The following is a 13,001-nucleotide window of genomic DNA, read 5'->3' on the forward strand; positions in this document are numbered from 1 at the left end:
TTTTTTTTTTTTTTTTTTTTTTTTTTTTTTTTTTTTTTTTTTTTTTTTTTTTTTTTTTTTTTTTTTTTTTTTTTTTTTTCTGAGGATTGGTTGTGTTCTATTTTTGGATTGATTTGGTACTTTAGGGCTTTAGGATTTGATGATTTTGCTAGGTTTGAAAAAATGGTGATTTTGAGATTTTTAATTTTTGGATTTTAATTTATGGGTTTGTGTTCTTAGAACTGGGTTTGTGTTTTTGTTGTTCTTGTTAAAGACACACTTAGATCTCAATTCATGTGATTTTTGGTTTTTAATTCTATTTTTAATTTTTTTTATTTAGTTAAAATTAATAAATAAATTTTTTTTTTTAATTTAGATGCTGGCATGGCATTTTTTAATGCCAAAATAAAAATTTTTATTATTTTTTTAATAGTTTCGTCTGCCACGTAGGACTTTGCCGTTAGGGCACTGACGAAAAGACTAAAATGAAAGATGTTTTTCTAAATAGGGACTAAAAGCAGTAAAAATAAAAGATAGTGACCAAAGTAGGAATCGCGTGAAAATGTAGGGACAAAAATGTGGTTTTCCCCTTAATTTTATATTCTCTTTTCTCTCTTTGCCCTTCTCTCTCCTTTTGTGGTGTAAAATCGTGGGTAGAAAATATATTATTTTAATGTGATGGAATGCAAAATAAAGAATGAGATATATGGTGTATTGTACTAATGTAAAATAAATAAAATTACTTCTGATGATGCAAAATGCTTTTTTTTTTTTTTTCCTTTTTCGGGCATAAGTTGATGGAATTGCTCTAATGCCAACTTGTGCATTTCCTTGCCCACCATAACCTTTTTGTTGCTATAGGTGATAACTAAGATTATTTGGCAAATTATTTGTAGCCCATCAAAATCAACCCCTTTAGGGAAATGCCAAGTTGCAATTTGAGTGAGGTTAATCCGTTCCCAATCAAATCTTTAAATATTAAGTTGTCTAAAAAACACTTTAAAAATCATTTTAAATATGCAACCTTAAGATAAATAAATACTCTGTATTATATATATATATATATGTATGTATATGTGTGTGTGTGCCCATAAAATTTTACTTTGTTTTTGTGTTGAATTTTCCACATATGAGTGGTGTGATTAGTGCTTCTTTTTTATTTATTTATTTATTTTTATTTTTTAACAAGATAGAAACTCTATTCTTACCTAATTTAAGTGTATATGTATGTGAAGTTCACTCCTGAAAACTTGAACTCCGGCTCTTGCCCCTCACACCCTACAAGCACTTATATTTGTAGAGTGACCATTGCACCAAGGGTGTGCAGTGGTAGTTGTGTAATTAGTTAAATGTTGAACTCTTATGCATGTTATACTGATGACAATTGACAAGAATGAGTGGTCATTGTAAACATAATTAGGCTTAAACTCATTGACTTTAATTTTTTTAATCAAGTGATGTCTTTATGTTCTATTAGCGCATTGGTATTTGCTAGAGATATAAATAAATCCTATCAGTTGCATGTTCAGTGTGGATACCAATCTTTCTCTTAGCAATACAGCCTGTCAGTTGTAACCTCCTTCGGTTTGACAATTAATTTTGATGCAGCGGATGAGTTATTTTAGTAGTTGTTTGCTTTTCAAGAAGAGTGTAAGCATGTTTGGATAGTGACTTATCTCCAAATAATTCTGTGTGGGCTGAAGCAAAAGACCAAGACTTATATTGGTACGTAGGTCTATCATAAACAAAGCAGGTAAAAAAAAAAAAACTCAGTAAAAGGAACTAAAAATTGACACAATCTTCTTCAAAAAAAGTAAAAGAACATGGCAGTGTAACAAAGAGAGCAAGGAGGTACTTAACATGTCAAAGTCTTTTTATTTTTCTATTTTTGATCTAGACACAGCAAAGTTAACAAGTCAAAAAAAACTTTTAGTTTTGGTTTGTCCCATGTTTTCACTTTCTCACTAATATACTATCACAGACTCATAACATTTTTGCCTTTTATTTTTTATTTAATTTATTTAAATGGTAAGAAATACAATAATTTTCACAATAGTTGAGTTAGTAATAAATTTTTACTTATTTGCAATTGTATAATTATTTTGTTATAAATATTTATTAATAATTTCAAATTAATTTTTCCCCGAACTAAAATTCTGGGATCCGTCACTTATATATATACTAATACTTTTTTTATAAAAAAAGAGGGGTGGGGAGGGGGGTGGAAAGTCAAGTGTGGCTCCATCCATAGATCTAAGTGCGTAGGGTTGTATTAGTGTAAAGTACTGTACAAATGGTAGAGTTACTAGTGGTTAGAACTTAGAAGTCAGTTGGAATAACTAAGTAATTGAATGTGCCATCTGTAAATGGATGTATTAGAGGAACAATTGTAAAGAAGGATGGTATGATTGAAATATTAATTCTTGTTTCCTCTTAATTCTTTCTCTCAACTCTCATCTCATTCTCTCTTAGGAGGCCAGGTTCCCTGCGAAGCATCCACTGCCATAGTTCCTATCCAATTCCACCATTTCCATACTCACAATAGCTTAGAAGCTTAACATTTGGTATCATAGTAGTTCACCCTGAACATCAATGGCCAAAACTAGAGCAATTGCACTTCTTTTCTTTCTTTTTTTGAGATAAATGATGGAAATTTTATTTGATAAACTATGCGAACAGTACATAAGAACCCTACAAAACAAAACAGGGAAACTGGAACCTCTGACCCTCTGCCAACAACAAAACAATTATGCAGGAAAACAAATTACTTCTGCATAGACCACAACATTACATCAGAACATTACATAGACAAACAAGGGTATTTAACCCTCTGCTAACAGCAGAACAATAATTCAGAATTCTGCAGAAAACAACTTTTGCAGAATTCAAAAACAATACATAGAAACCTATAAAACAAGCAGAGGAGTTAGACAACTATTACAACATTACTAGACCTATTTTGCAAAAGCAACAAATATGCAGAAAAACAAAACAATTTCTGCAGAAACAAATAATTATGAAAAAAAATAACACTATGTAGAAACACATCAGATATGTAGAAACTATCATATCACATTTAATTGCTTCATTGAGCAACTTCCAAATGTTGATACTCCTGCAGAAAACTAAGCGCTTCATCAAGAATGGACTTGGGTTGAATTTGGATATGTTAGAAATAATATTTATTTTGAGCATTCCAAATTGCCCAAGCTGTCACCACCCATCGTTCCAGCTCTTGTTGAGAAAGTTTGTCCATCAACCACCTAAATAGCATGAAAATATCTTGAGCATCATTTGAACATTTTTGAAGCTTTCCTTTGCAAAGGGCCCATACTGTCATGGTTGTCCTCACGAGACAAATTGGTTTGGAAGGAAAACAGGTCTCAAAACTTCTCTGTTCTACAGAATTTCCATGCGTGTCTTATGAGCAAAAAGATTAAACACCTTATCCCTATCCCATTGTCCAGTGGCATCTTGAATCAAGTCCTTCACCAACAGATTAGGCTGAACTTCTCCCAAAAAAATTGGTTTATGTGTCAACCATTTATGAGTTGAAACTTTAATATATCTTCCATCCCCAACCTGCCACTTCAAACCTTCCTTAATTAGATTCTAGCTGCTAGAAGACTTCTCCACATATATGAAGGATTGCTGCCAACCTCCACATCCATAAAGGAACAAGTTGGAAAATTTCTTGATTTATACAATCGATAGAATAGAGAATGAGTATTATGAATCAACAACCAAGCTTGTTTGGCTAACATAGCCATATTAAAAGCTTGTTTGGTGGGCAGTGGGCAGTGGTGACATGGTGGGCATGGTGGTGGCGTGGTGGTGATTGGGTTGTTTCGATGTTGAGAGAGTGACATAGAGGCAGTGACAAAAATTAGGAAGTGACAAGAGATAGATAATTTTTTTATTATTTTATTATATAATTTATATTATTTTAATGTGTTGTATTTTAAAATAAAATTTGGGAAGTTAGGTGTATTGTAAAATAGTATGGTATAATAGATAAAATAGTTTTTGAGATGGTAAAATAAAATAATTTAATGATATCGGATGCTAACGCTCTTAGTCCGTACTTGACTTATAAATAGTAGTAAATTCTCAAGTGACAACTAGCATAATAAACACTCTACCTAGTTTCAAGATCATGCAGTCAAACTGTCATAAAAGACTATTATCTAACATTAGGACTTATTAACTAATTATATTTCCATCCTCAAAAAGCGCATTTTGGCTTCTAAAAGTTGAAACAAACGCACACTAACTTAAATTGCACACAAAATACAACAAATAACAATCTGACTACTTAATTTGTGCTAAACTTTTTTTTTTTTTTAATTCCTTTTTCTTTTTGGTATTTTTCTTGTTTATACAAATAATAATTGATAACACTAATTTTTAGTAGATAGTAATAAAGAAATTATTCACATACTATTAAAGAAAATTATTTTATGTAATAGGGGCATGAAAGTAAATTTTTTACAAATTATTTTCTATTCTCTTATTTTTCTTCTCAACCAAATAAATGAGTTTTTTATCCCTTCACTTTTTCACCCTCCCAACTAAACAATATGAGAGAAAATTAAAAAAAAAAAAAAATTGTCCTCTTTCTTTTCTATTCTATTTCCATTTTTTGTCTCTCCACCTTTCAATTCCCAACCAAATAGTTTAGCAAATTTGTCTCCTTAGAGCATCTCCAATAGGCTCTCTAAAGCCAATTATATAGAGTAAACACACAAAAAAAACCCCTCCAACAGCCTCTCCATCTCCATTTTTTTTTTTTTTTTAAGATTTGGTACAGTAGCTCTCTTGAATTGGAGAGCATTGTAGCAATTACTGTAGCAACTCCAAACATATTTCACTCTTAAAACAATCACTAGTTGAATAAAATAATAATTATTTCTCTCTCATCCCTTTTCTCTTTCGTTCTTCACTCTCTCGTGCTTCTCTATCTCAACAGTTATAAACTAAAACATACCACATTCAAAACAAAAACACAAATTCTTTCTCGCTCATCACGCTCCTCATCCTAAATTCTTTCTGTCTCTCAATCGTCTCTAAACTCGAGAGGGAGAAATAATCAAAACAAAGAGAAAATACAATCTTTCATACAAAATAAAACTAATCAAGCCATAACCCAAAAAAAAAAAAAAAAAAAACATGTAGAACGCCGATATGACCAATATGGTGATTAAGTTGCATGTTCTTAGAAGTGGAGAGGCAGACGAGCGGTGATGGAGCGAACCAAGTGGCGTGCATGAACATGGATTTAAAAGGCCAACTCTCTCTAATCTTTGTTCTCTGACAGTGATCTATGTGTGTATGAAAGAGAATTTGTTTGTGTGAGATAGAGGGAGAGAAATTTGTGTGTGTGTGTGTGTGTAAGAGAAAGAGAAAGAAAGAGAGAGGAAGAAGGGGAGATATGTTGTGGAGATCATGAACTAGAAAAACAAAAAGTCAAAAAAGAGTGAAGATAGATATAGGGGTAGGTGTACGTGTGTGGAAGAGACAAAATAAGAGAAAAAAAAAACACGTAAGGATGAAAAAAAACTAAAGAAAGAAAGCAAAAATAATATAAGGAATAAGAAATCAAAATTGAGTAACATTACTACGATATTTTCATAATAAATTTTAAGTGATAGATTGTTATTAGTTAATATCGGTGAGTAAAAAAATAATTTATATGGCGGGTTTAAATTAGAATTAGTAACAACTTACCATATAAGATTTTTTTATGAAAATATTGTGAAAAAATGTTATAGAAGCAGCATTTCTCATTAAAAAATATATAATTGTTAATGTTGTTTGGATTTTGAAAAATATAGATGAATGAAGAAATATTAAAAAAAATAATAAAGAAATAATGAAAAAAATAATATTTTAATGAAATAGAGAAAAAGATGGAGAGTCTATTAAAAAGTATATTTGAAAAAGTGAGTAAGTAAAAGAAAAAAGTCATTGTTCATTCTACAAACAATACAAAAATTTAGAGAGATTATTGGAGATGTTCTTAAAGAAATTAATTTAGTGAGTCCAAATCTTCTGTCCCACTTTTCCTGCTCCACTCTATATTCCACCAATAAATACTTGCCATGTGTTTACCTAATTAATTAAATACTACTATTAATTAATAAGTCAATAATGATAGTATTTAATTAATTAGGTGAACACATGGCAAATATTTATTAGTGGAGTATAGAGTGGAGCAGGAAAAGTGAGACAGAAGATTTAGACTCTAATTTAGGTTCCTTGGGGCGCACATACCTATGTAACTATTTGATTCTTTTGTCTTTCATTGAGGTAGGCTTGATGAATTTGGGCTATCTTTGAGACCAAACGGAGTATTTTACCCACTAGAGTTTGGGTCTTCAAAATATTTTAATGTGTTTCATGATTTAGTAGCTTTTGTGGACAATTCTATTGGCTTGTAGTTGGACATTTTCCCTTCAAATCCTTTCTTTTGTTGTTGTTATTGTTGTTGTAAATATGGTCTCTTATTGGCGAAGATCATTCCATGAGGAATGGGATGATCCAATCTGTACGGTGAGAGAGAGGTAACAACTACCAACCCATTTCATGAAGTAATAAGATTTGGCCTTTGAGTTCATGCTAAAGTAACAAGACTCCAGCTTTGATCCCATTAGCCATGAGTTCAAATAATGATTTGAGTAAATTGGAACCTTAGGCCTATCCTTGATGTCGAGAAATAACTTGCGGTTTAAGTCCATTACATGATGTAGATAAAATGTTGGTTGTGAGATTGTCCCGTGAAGTGATGAGGTTTCTGAACCATTAGTCCAATATAAATATAATGTGAATTCTTAGAAAGGAAGACCACCAACACGTGTAGTTGCTAGTTGGATTAAATTTGGGTTTTTTTTTTTTATTTTTATTTTTTAGTTGGGCTTTAAAGAAATTTAACCAAACACTTTTTTTTTTGGGAAACAAACTAACTGTTAAAACACACCTACACACTTATTTACACTCTCTCACCAACCTTTAACACATTACTTAACCCAAATTTAACCAAACACCCCTATTTTTAATTGTGTAAAATGGAATTGTTGTATAGATTGTCCAATAAAATTGCACCATGTGGGCTGGGGAAAAAATTGACCCCGAACATCTAGCCAAAAATAAAAAGAATGTACCAAAATTTGTGATATTTCTCAAATCTATGAATTACTAAATGTTAATTTTAATTAACATTGTATATCAGTTGTAGCACAAAACTGTACGTCTTGAATTAAGTTTATCATATTTATATTTCTTACGATTTTAACCCATTACATGTTTTTTATCCTACATGATTGGCAGCCACCTTACATTTGAATCTAAAGCTATCCAAGGAATTGTTGAACATATATCAAAGCATTGCATGTCGTATTTTAGTGCAAAGTCTACAAAATCGCATTCAGAAACTGAGTTGGATGTTAGTCATTTGAACAAAAAACGAGAGTTGGATGTTGGTGAGACTAATATTTCAAAGGCTGCTAATATTAAAATTTCTGATTATTCTAGAGGAAGCAATTTTCAAGAGAATTCAAAGGTGGGCAACATATCCAAAGGAATCAATGTGATACAAGAACATATTGTCATAAAAGGCTTCTCTTATTTTTTGATAACGTAGATGAATTGAATGAGATAGAAAATTTGTTGATAAAAAGTGATTGGTTAGCTCGGGGAAGCAAAATCATTATAACAAGAGAAAAAAAACATGTTACCTATTCTTGGGAAAGGTCATTCAACCTACAAACGATCGGCCTTTTTTACTTCCTCTAGCCAATGGAACCATGATGTCCTCTTGAGTTTTAGAGGTGAAGATACCTGTTATGAATTTATCCGTGATTTTATTAAGGCTTTAGATGACAAACGTATCAACACTTTTATTGAAAATGACCCTCAGAGGGAAGAGGTAATTTTAGGGGAACTTTTAAGAGCCATTGAAATTTCAATCATATCTATTATCGTCATCTTTGAAAACTATGCATCCTTTACTTGGTGTTTAAATGAACTTGTCAAGATTCTTGAGTATAAAAAAAAATGGCCAATTAGTCTTACTGGTTTTTTGCAAAGTGGATCCAATAGGAATATGCAATCAAAATGGAAATTTTGGTGTAGCAATAGCTAAACATAAAAAAATTGAGGAAAATATGGAGAAGGTTCAAAGGAGGAATGCAGCTCTAAATGAAGTGGCAAGTTTGCTTGGATTGCATTACAACGATGAGTACATATTTAATAGGGGTGTCAAATGGGTGGGTTTGGGCGGATTTGGAGTGGGCATAATTGGTTTGGGTATATAAAACCTATTTACCCATTAAAACCCATTTAACTAATTGCTTCTAACTTAAATCTAACCCAACCCAATTATTATGAGTAAACCCCAACCTATCAAATTATCCAATTATCAAAATTACCAAAATACAATTAAAGTGAAAATGACCACTAAAGTCAAAATTATAGGTCTCAAAACTTGGCAAACATTTTATCTTACTTTCATTGTATTTTCTCGACAACCAAACAGATATAGATTAATGATAAAATCTAAGCCTCAACACTACGCAAAAAACACAAGACAATCCGGCTAATCCAAGTGTAACTTCCTTGCATTTGAATCTTTCCCTTTCTTTCTCGCATTTTCTCAGTAAACAAACAGGAATGGCTAATATAGTAATATATCAAACAAAATTAAAAACACCACAAAAACACTCGAACGTCAAGCTCAACCGAGTCAAATTTCTCGCATTTTCTCAGTGTCCAAACAGGTAAAAGCAAAACCAGCTAGAAATGCAAATAGTTAGTTACCTAGGACGATTTAAGAGAAATTGCAAAGGTCGACTCGGTGATAGGAAGCGCGAGCGGAGTCTATGGCTTGGGAGAGGAGCAAGTCGAAATCGGAAGAAGAGTCGAGTTGGAGAGAGTGAGCGGAATCGGCAACTCGGACGATCCACTTGCCGAGTCGCAAGAGCCTATGGACAAGCGATTTCCCTAGGAAGCCTTGTCTGCCAAGCACCACGCACGTCTTAGGGTTTAGCTCCGTTAACCGCTCCTCCATTTCTCACAGATCAAGAAAATGCAAAAGAAGAGAGAGAGAGAGAGAGAGAGAGAGAGAGAGAGAGAGAGAGAGTTGCCAATGCTCTCAAGTAAGCTTCCCTCGAATCGATTCTTGTAAAGGTTGAGACTTTCGAGTTGTAAGCCACACAACTCGTCCGAAATCATCCTAGTTAATTGGTTCATCAACACGTCAAGCAGTTGCAATGCCGTCAAGTTAGACATTCCGGCGGGCAACTCGCCGGACAACGAGTTGTTATAGAGCTCAATCTAAATCACGCTGGTTAACCCGGTGAGCAAACTCAGAATTGGCTCATGTGAGTTGTTGGGTTTTCGACTAAAACGTGATTGGAGGTTGAGTAATTGAGGGAAAATGGTTTTTTTTTTTTTTTAAAAATTTATGGAAAGGGTTGGGATGAATTTGGGTATATTGTTTTTAAGTTAAATGGGTTTTTAGTTAAAACCCAATAATCATTGGGACTAATTCGGTTGATGCCCATTTATCCCAACTAATAATTGGGTGCGTTTGAGTTCAATTAAAGTGGGTATAGGCGGACAAATGGATATAGACTTACTTTGACACCCCTAGTATTTAATGACTACTCTTACTTGCTTTAAACTTTTAATGGTTATTACTTATTATTAACGTATTGTTTATTGATCATATCTTTTACCACTAAGATAGATAATAATAATAACTCGCAAAGATAGGTAGGCGACAAAAGTCAATGGTAGAAACGGATCGGAAGAACTTAAGATCATGTAATGTTACCATTTAAGGGTTCTCCCACGTATTTTGAAAAAAAAAAAAAAAAATTCCAAAATTTCTTAACAATATTGTTCGAGGAAAAGAAATGAGTGTTGTTAGGGCAGCTATTTATTTGTTGTTTTGTTGTTAGACAGCTACATTTTTTTAATAAATTATTTTTACAGTTACATTTATTGTTAAATGAATGGATTGTGTAATGTTATTAATAATTTAACCAAATAATTCTAAAGTCACATTAAAAAAAAAAAAAAAAAACAGTTAAAGTGACGAGTTGTAAATAGTAGACAGTAAAATGATATGAGTGGCTAATAAGAATCAATAACAATTTGACAACTTGAAATTTGTTGTGAAAGTGTGTATCCGTTTGTCTAATATTACTTAGATATAAATGGTTATGTTTGTTTCAACAATAAAATTTTCTAGAAAATGTATCATTTCTCAAAATTCATTTTTTGGAAAACTATTTCATCTTTCCATGTTTGTTAGCAACCTTGAAAATAAAATAAAAAACATTTTCTAGTGAGAAAACAACCTCTTAAAAATAATTTATATATTTAATAAGATTTTTTGCTAACTAAATATAGTTTTTTTTTTTAACTTATTTTTTTATGTGCTATTAAACACAGAAAAACACAAAAAAAAACACAAAAAAAAAAAAAAAATTCTTCACATAAAAAAACTTATTCCCTTTTATTCTTTTATTTGTTCACTTAAAGTACGGTACGGTCGGGATTATTTGATATAATATCAAAAAATGTGGACTAAATCACACGTTTCTAACGTTAGATACATTTTGACAAATCGGACAAGGGTAAGGGGTCAAAATGATAATTAGCCATTTTTAATTATACAACAAACATATTTCATTAAGGAAAAAAAAAGGATAAAAAAGGCCTACCAAGAAAAACCATAGAGGTTTATAAAAAAGAGAACCATAGATGCATTGCTGGCTGTAACAAGGAGGGCCGCGTAAGCCTTAGCTCCGAAAAACCTTTGGCTACATTGAAAAACTTTGAAGTTGGTAGTAAAGCAAGAAACTAAGCCAACAAGGCTGACTTATACAGTTATACCCATAACCAAGCGGTCCAAGCCACTAGGAGTACTCTAGGACAACTAACAGGCCATATTGTATCCCGGTCATCTTATGCTAAATTAACCATTGTGTTTGCTAGCTAGTTTATTTCCTTCTCTGAAAGGGTGTGACTCCACGTCTTCAGAGAAAAAATTATTAAGTATTCTCTAAGTACGGTAATGTAATGTTTTATTTTTTAACATTTATGATGAATCTCACAATTTTTATTTTTATGATATATTCCTACCTAAATATGAGAGTAAAGAGCATTGCATTTGTACTTCAGATTTACCTAATAATTTTTCGAGTCCCATGGCTTGTGAGTGCTATTTTATAATCCTCAAGGTGTGAATGAAAGCTTTTCCCTCTCCAATGTCATTGGCGGAGAGAATTGAGAAAATCTCCGAAACTACTTTCTTTATACCTCTTTGGATGTTGTTCATCCACAAATTCTTTGGCTGTACCCATCTTCTCATCCAAGCCCAAACTCATTAGGCTAACAATGGAGATTCTAGTCCTCTCACAATTGAGTATAGCCCTTTGTACCACACTCTTGTACAAGCCATTGCTTAGTACCTCAAGATGGTCACCCACATGAACCTGTAAAGCCCCATGAAGCTTCGGGACTTTACCCCATTTTCCTTCCTCCATATCCATGATTTTAAGGCCTGGTGAGCTCTGAAGAGCAATGGTTAAGCAGCTGTACGCCGAATGTGGAGGCAACCCTAGTACTGCAACAAAAATTTCTAAAAGTAGCCCTTGCACCTTCTACAGAAACAACATAGCAATAAATCAAGTAAACATCAGAACTCATTACCACCAACTATTGAACTATGCACCATACCTACAAACTACCTTCATCAGTAAACTCAACAAAGGAAAAACAAATTATGGAATTGGGGTCATCACATATACAACAGTCAACAACCTTCACACCAAAAAATGAACTTCTTCAAGACCAAAATTTCAATTATCGTATCAGCAAAGCATTTATTTTAAAATTGACAAACATAGCAGCAAGTTGTTTGCCAATGGACATAGGGAGCACCAATGGACAATAACAAGAAATCAAAATATTAAAAAATAAATTTTTTTTTTTTTAGCATGGACTGAAAAGGAAAATTAATTAAAGAAAGGCAAATCTTTGACAATGAAATCAAAAAAGGAGGGAGAAAAAAACGGATAATCAAAATGTCTAGATCTAATCACGTTTGGGGTTGGCTTTGGAATAAAGGTGAAACTTATAGCATTTCATTTGTTAGATTGATCTGTGTTTTAGATGCATAATCAAAGCATATTCCAAAAATACAAAGAAGAAAAAAAGATAATACAGCGCATAAAAACAGAGAACACGTCTTACCCAAGAGTGGGTCTCTCCTTCGTGCTGCAGGAATGAAACCAAAACACTAGATCAGTAAAAATGAATGGCTATTTTTCAGCAAATTATGGATCATAACTGATAGTATCAAAGGTGGATTTTTTCGGCAAAATCAAACAAACCCAATTCAAAAAAATTAAGATAAGATCAAAACAAATACTCTATAGATAATAAAAATCCAAACAACAAGATCCCCTAACCATTTAAAAAAAAAAAATTCCTAAAGTACCGATTCAAGAGACATAGGAAATTTACCAGAACCACCACCGGAATTGGTGGAGCGGAATGCGGTGGCTGCTAGCTGTAGCCATGGAAATTGAGCCATGGAGTCCAAATCTGATGGAAGAGAGAAAGGGGGAGAGTTTTTTGAAATTTGAGGAAGCTGAAGGGTGCAGAGAAAAGAGTAAAGAAATGGGTGAAAGTGGGAACACTCTTTCTAAATAACTAAAATTTGCTAAGAATTTTGTTAGTTGCCCGGTTAGGAAAGAATATATAATACTAATATCTCGAGTTTTCAAAACTCGAGATCCAAAGTTTTTAAAACTCCTTCTTACCGTTTTTCATTTGCTGACTCGGACAAATTTGTCGACTCGGATCTCGAGTTTTGAAAACTCGCTAAATAGAACTCGATTTTATAAAACTCGAGTTCTAGTTAACGTTTTTCATTTTACCCAGTTTTAGAAACACTCTTTGCACAAACATAAAACCTAAAAACACTCTCAAAGAATAGCGACTCAGTCACA

General features: G+C 32.5%; 1 protein-coding gene across 1 annotated transcript; it reads right to left on the reverse strand.

The window, feature by feature from the left end:
* Window positions 1-11,255: 11,255 nt before the first annotated feature.
* Window positions 11,256-12,583, reverse strand: LOC112033846 (2-oxoglutarate-dependent dioxygenase 21, chloroplastic). Its single transcript, XM_065778735.1, has 2 exons — window positions 12,488-12,583; window positions 11,256-11,648 (listed from the first exon to the last, which is right to left on the reverse strand). Exons 1-2 carry the CDS (start codon window positions 12,581-12,583, stop codon window positions 11,256-11,258), a joined length of 489 nt encoding a protein of 162 aa, XP_065634807.1.
* Between the last annotated feature and the right edge of the window lie 418 nt (window positions 12,584-13,001).

The sequence above is a fragment of the Quercus suber genome, unplaced genomic scaffold (assembly GCF_002906115.3).
Source record: "Quercus suber isolate HL8 unplaced genomic scaffold, Cork oak 2.0 scaffold_189, whole genome shotgun sequence".
Lineage (NCBI taxonomy): Eukaryota > Viridiplantae > Streptophyta > Magnoliopsida > Fagales > Fagaceae > Quercus > Quercus suber.

What these genes read in the sequence shown, in the direction of transcription:
- LOC112033846 (XM_065778735.1), bottom strand. Translation starts at nt 12,583, where the DNA reads ATGGCTCAATTTCCATGGCTACAGCTAGCAGCCACCGCATTCCGCTCC. An exon ending in TTCCTATGTCTCTTGAATCG is followed by an intron (nt 11,649 to 12,487) that starts GTACTTTAGGAA and finishes TTGTTTCTGTAG; the next exon opens with AAGGTGCAAGGGCTACTTTT.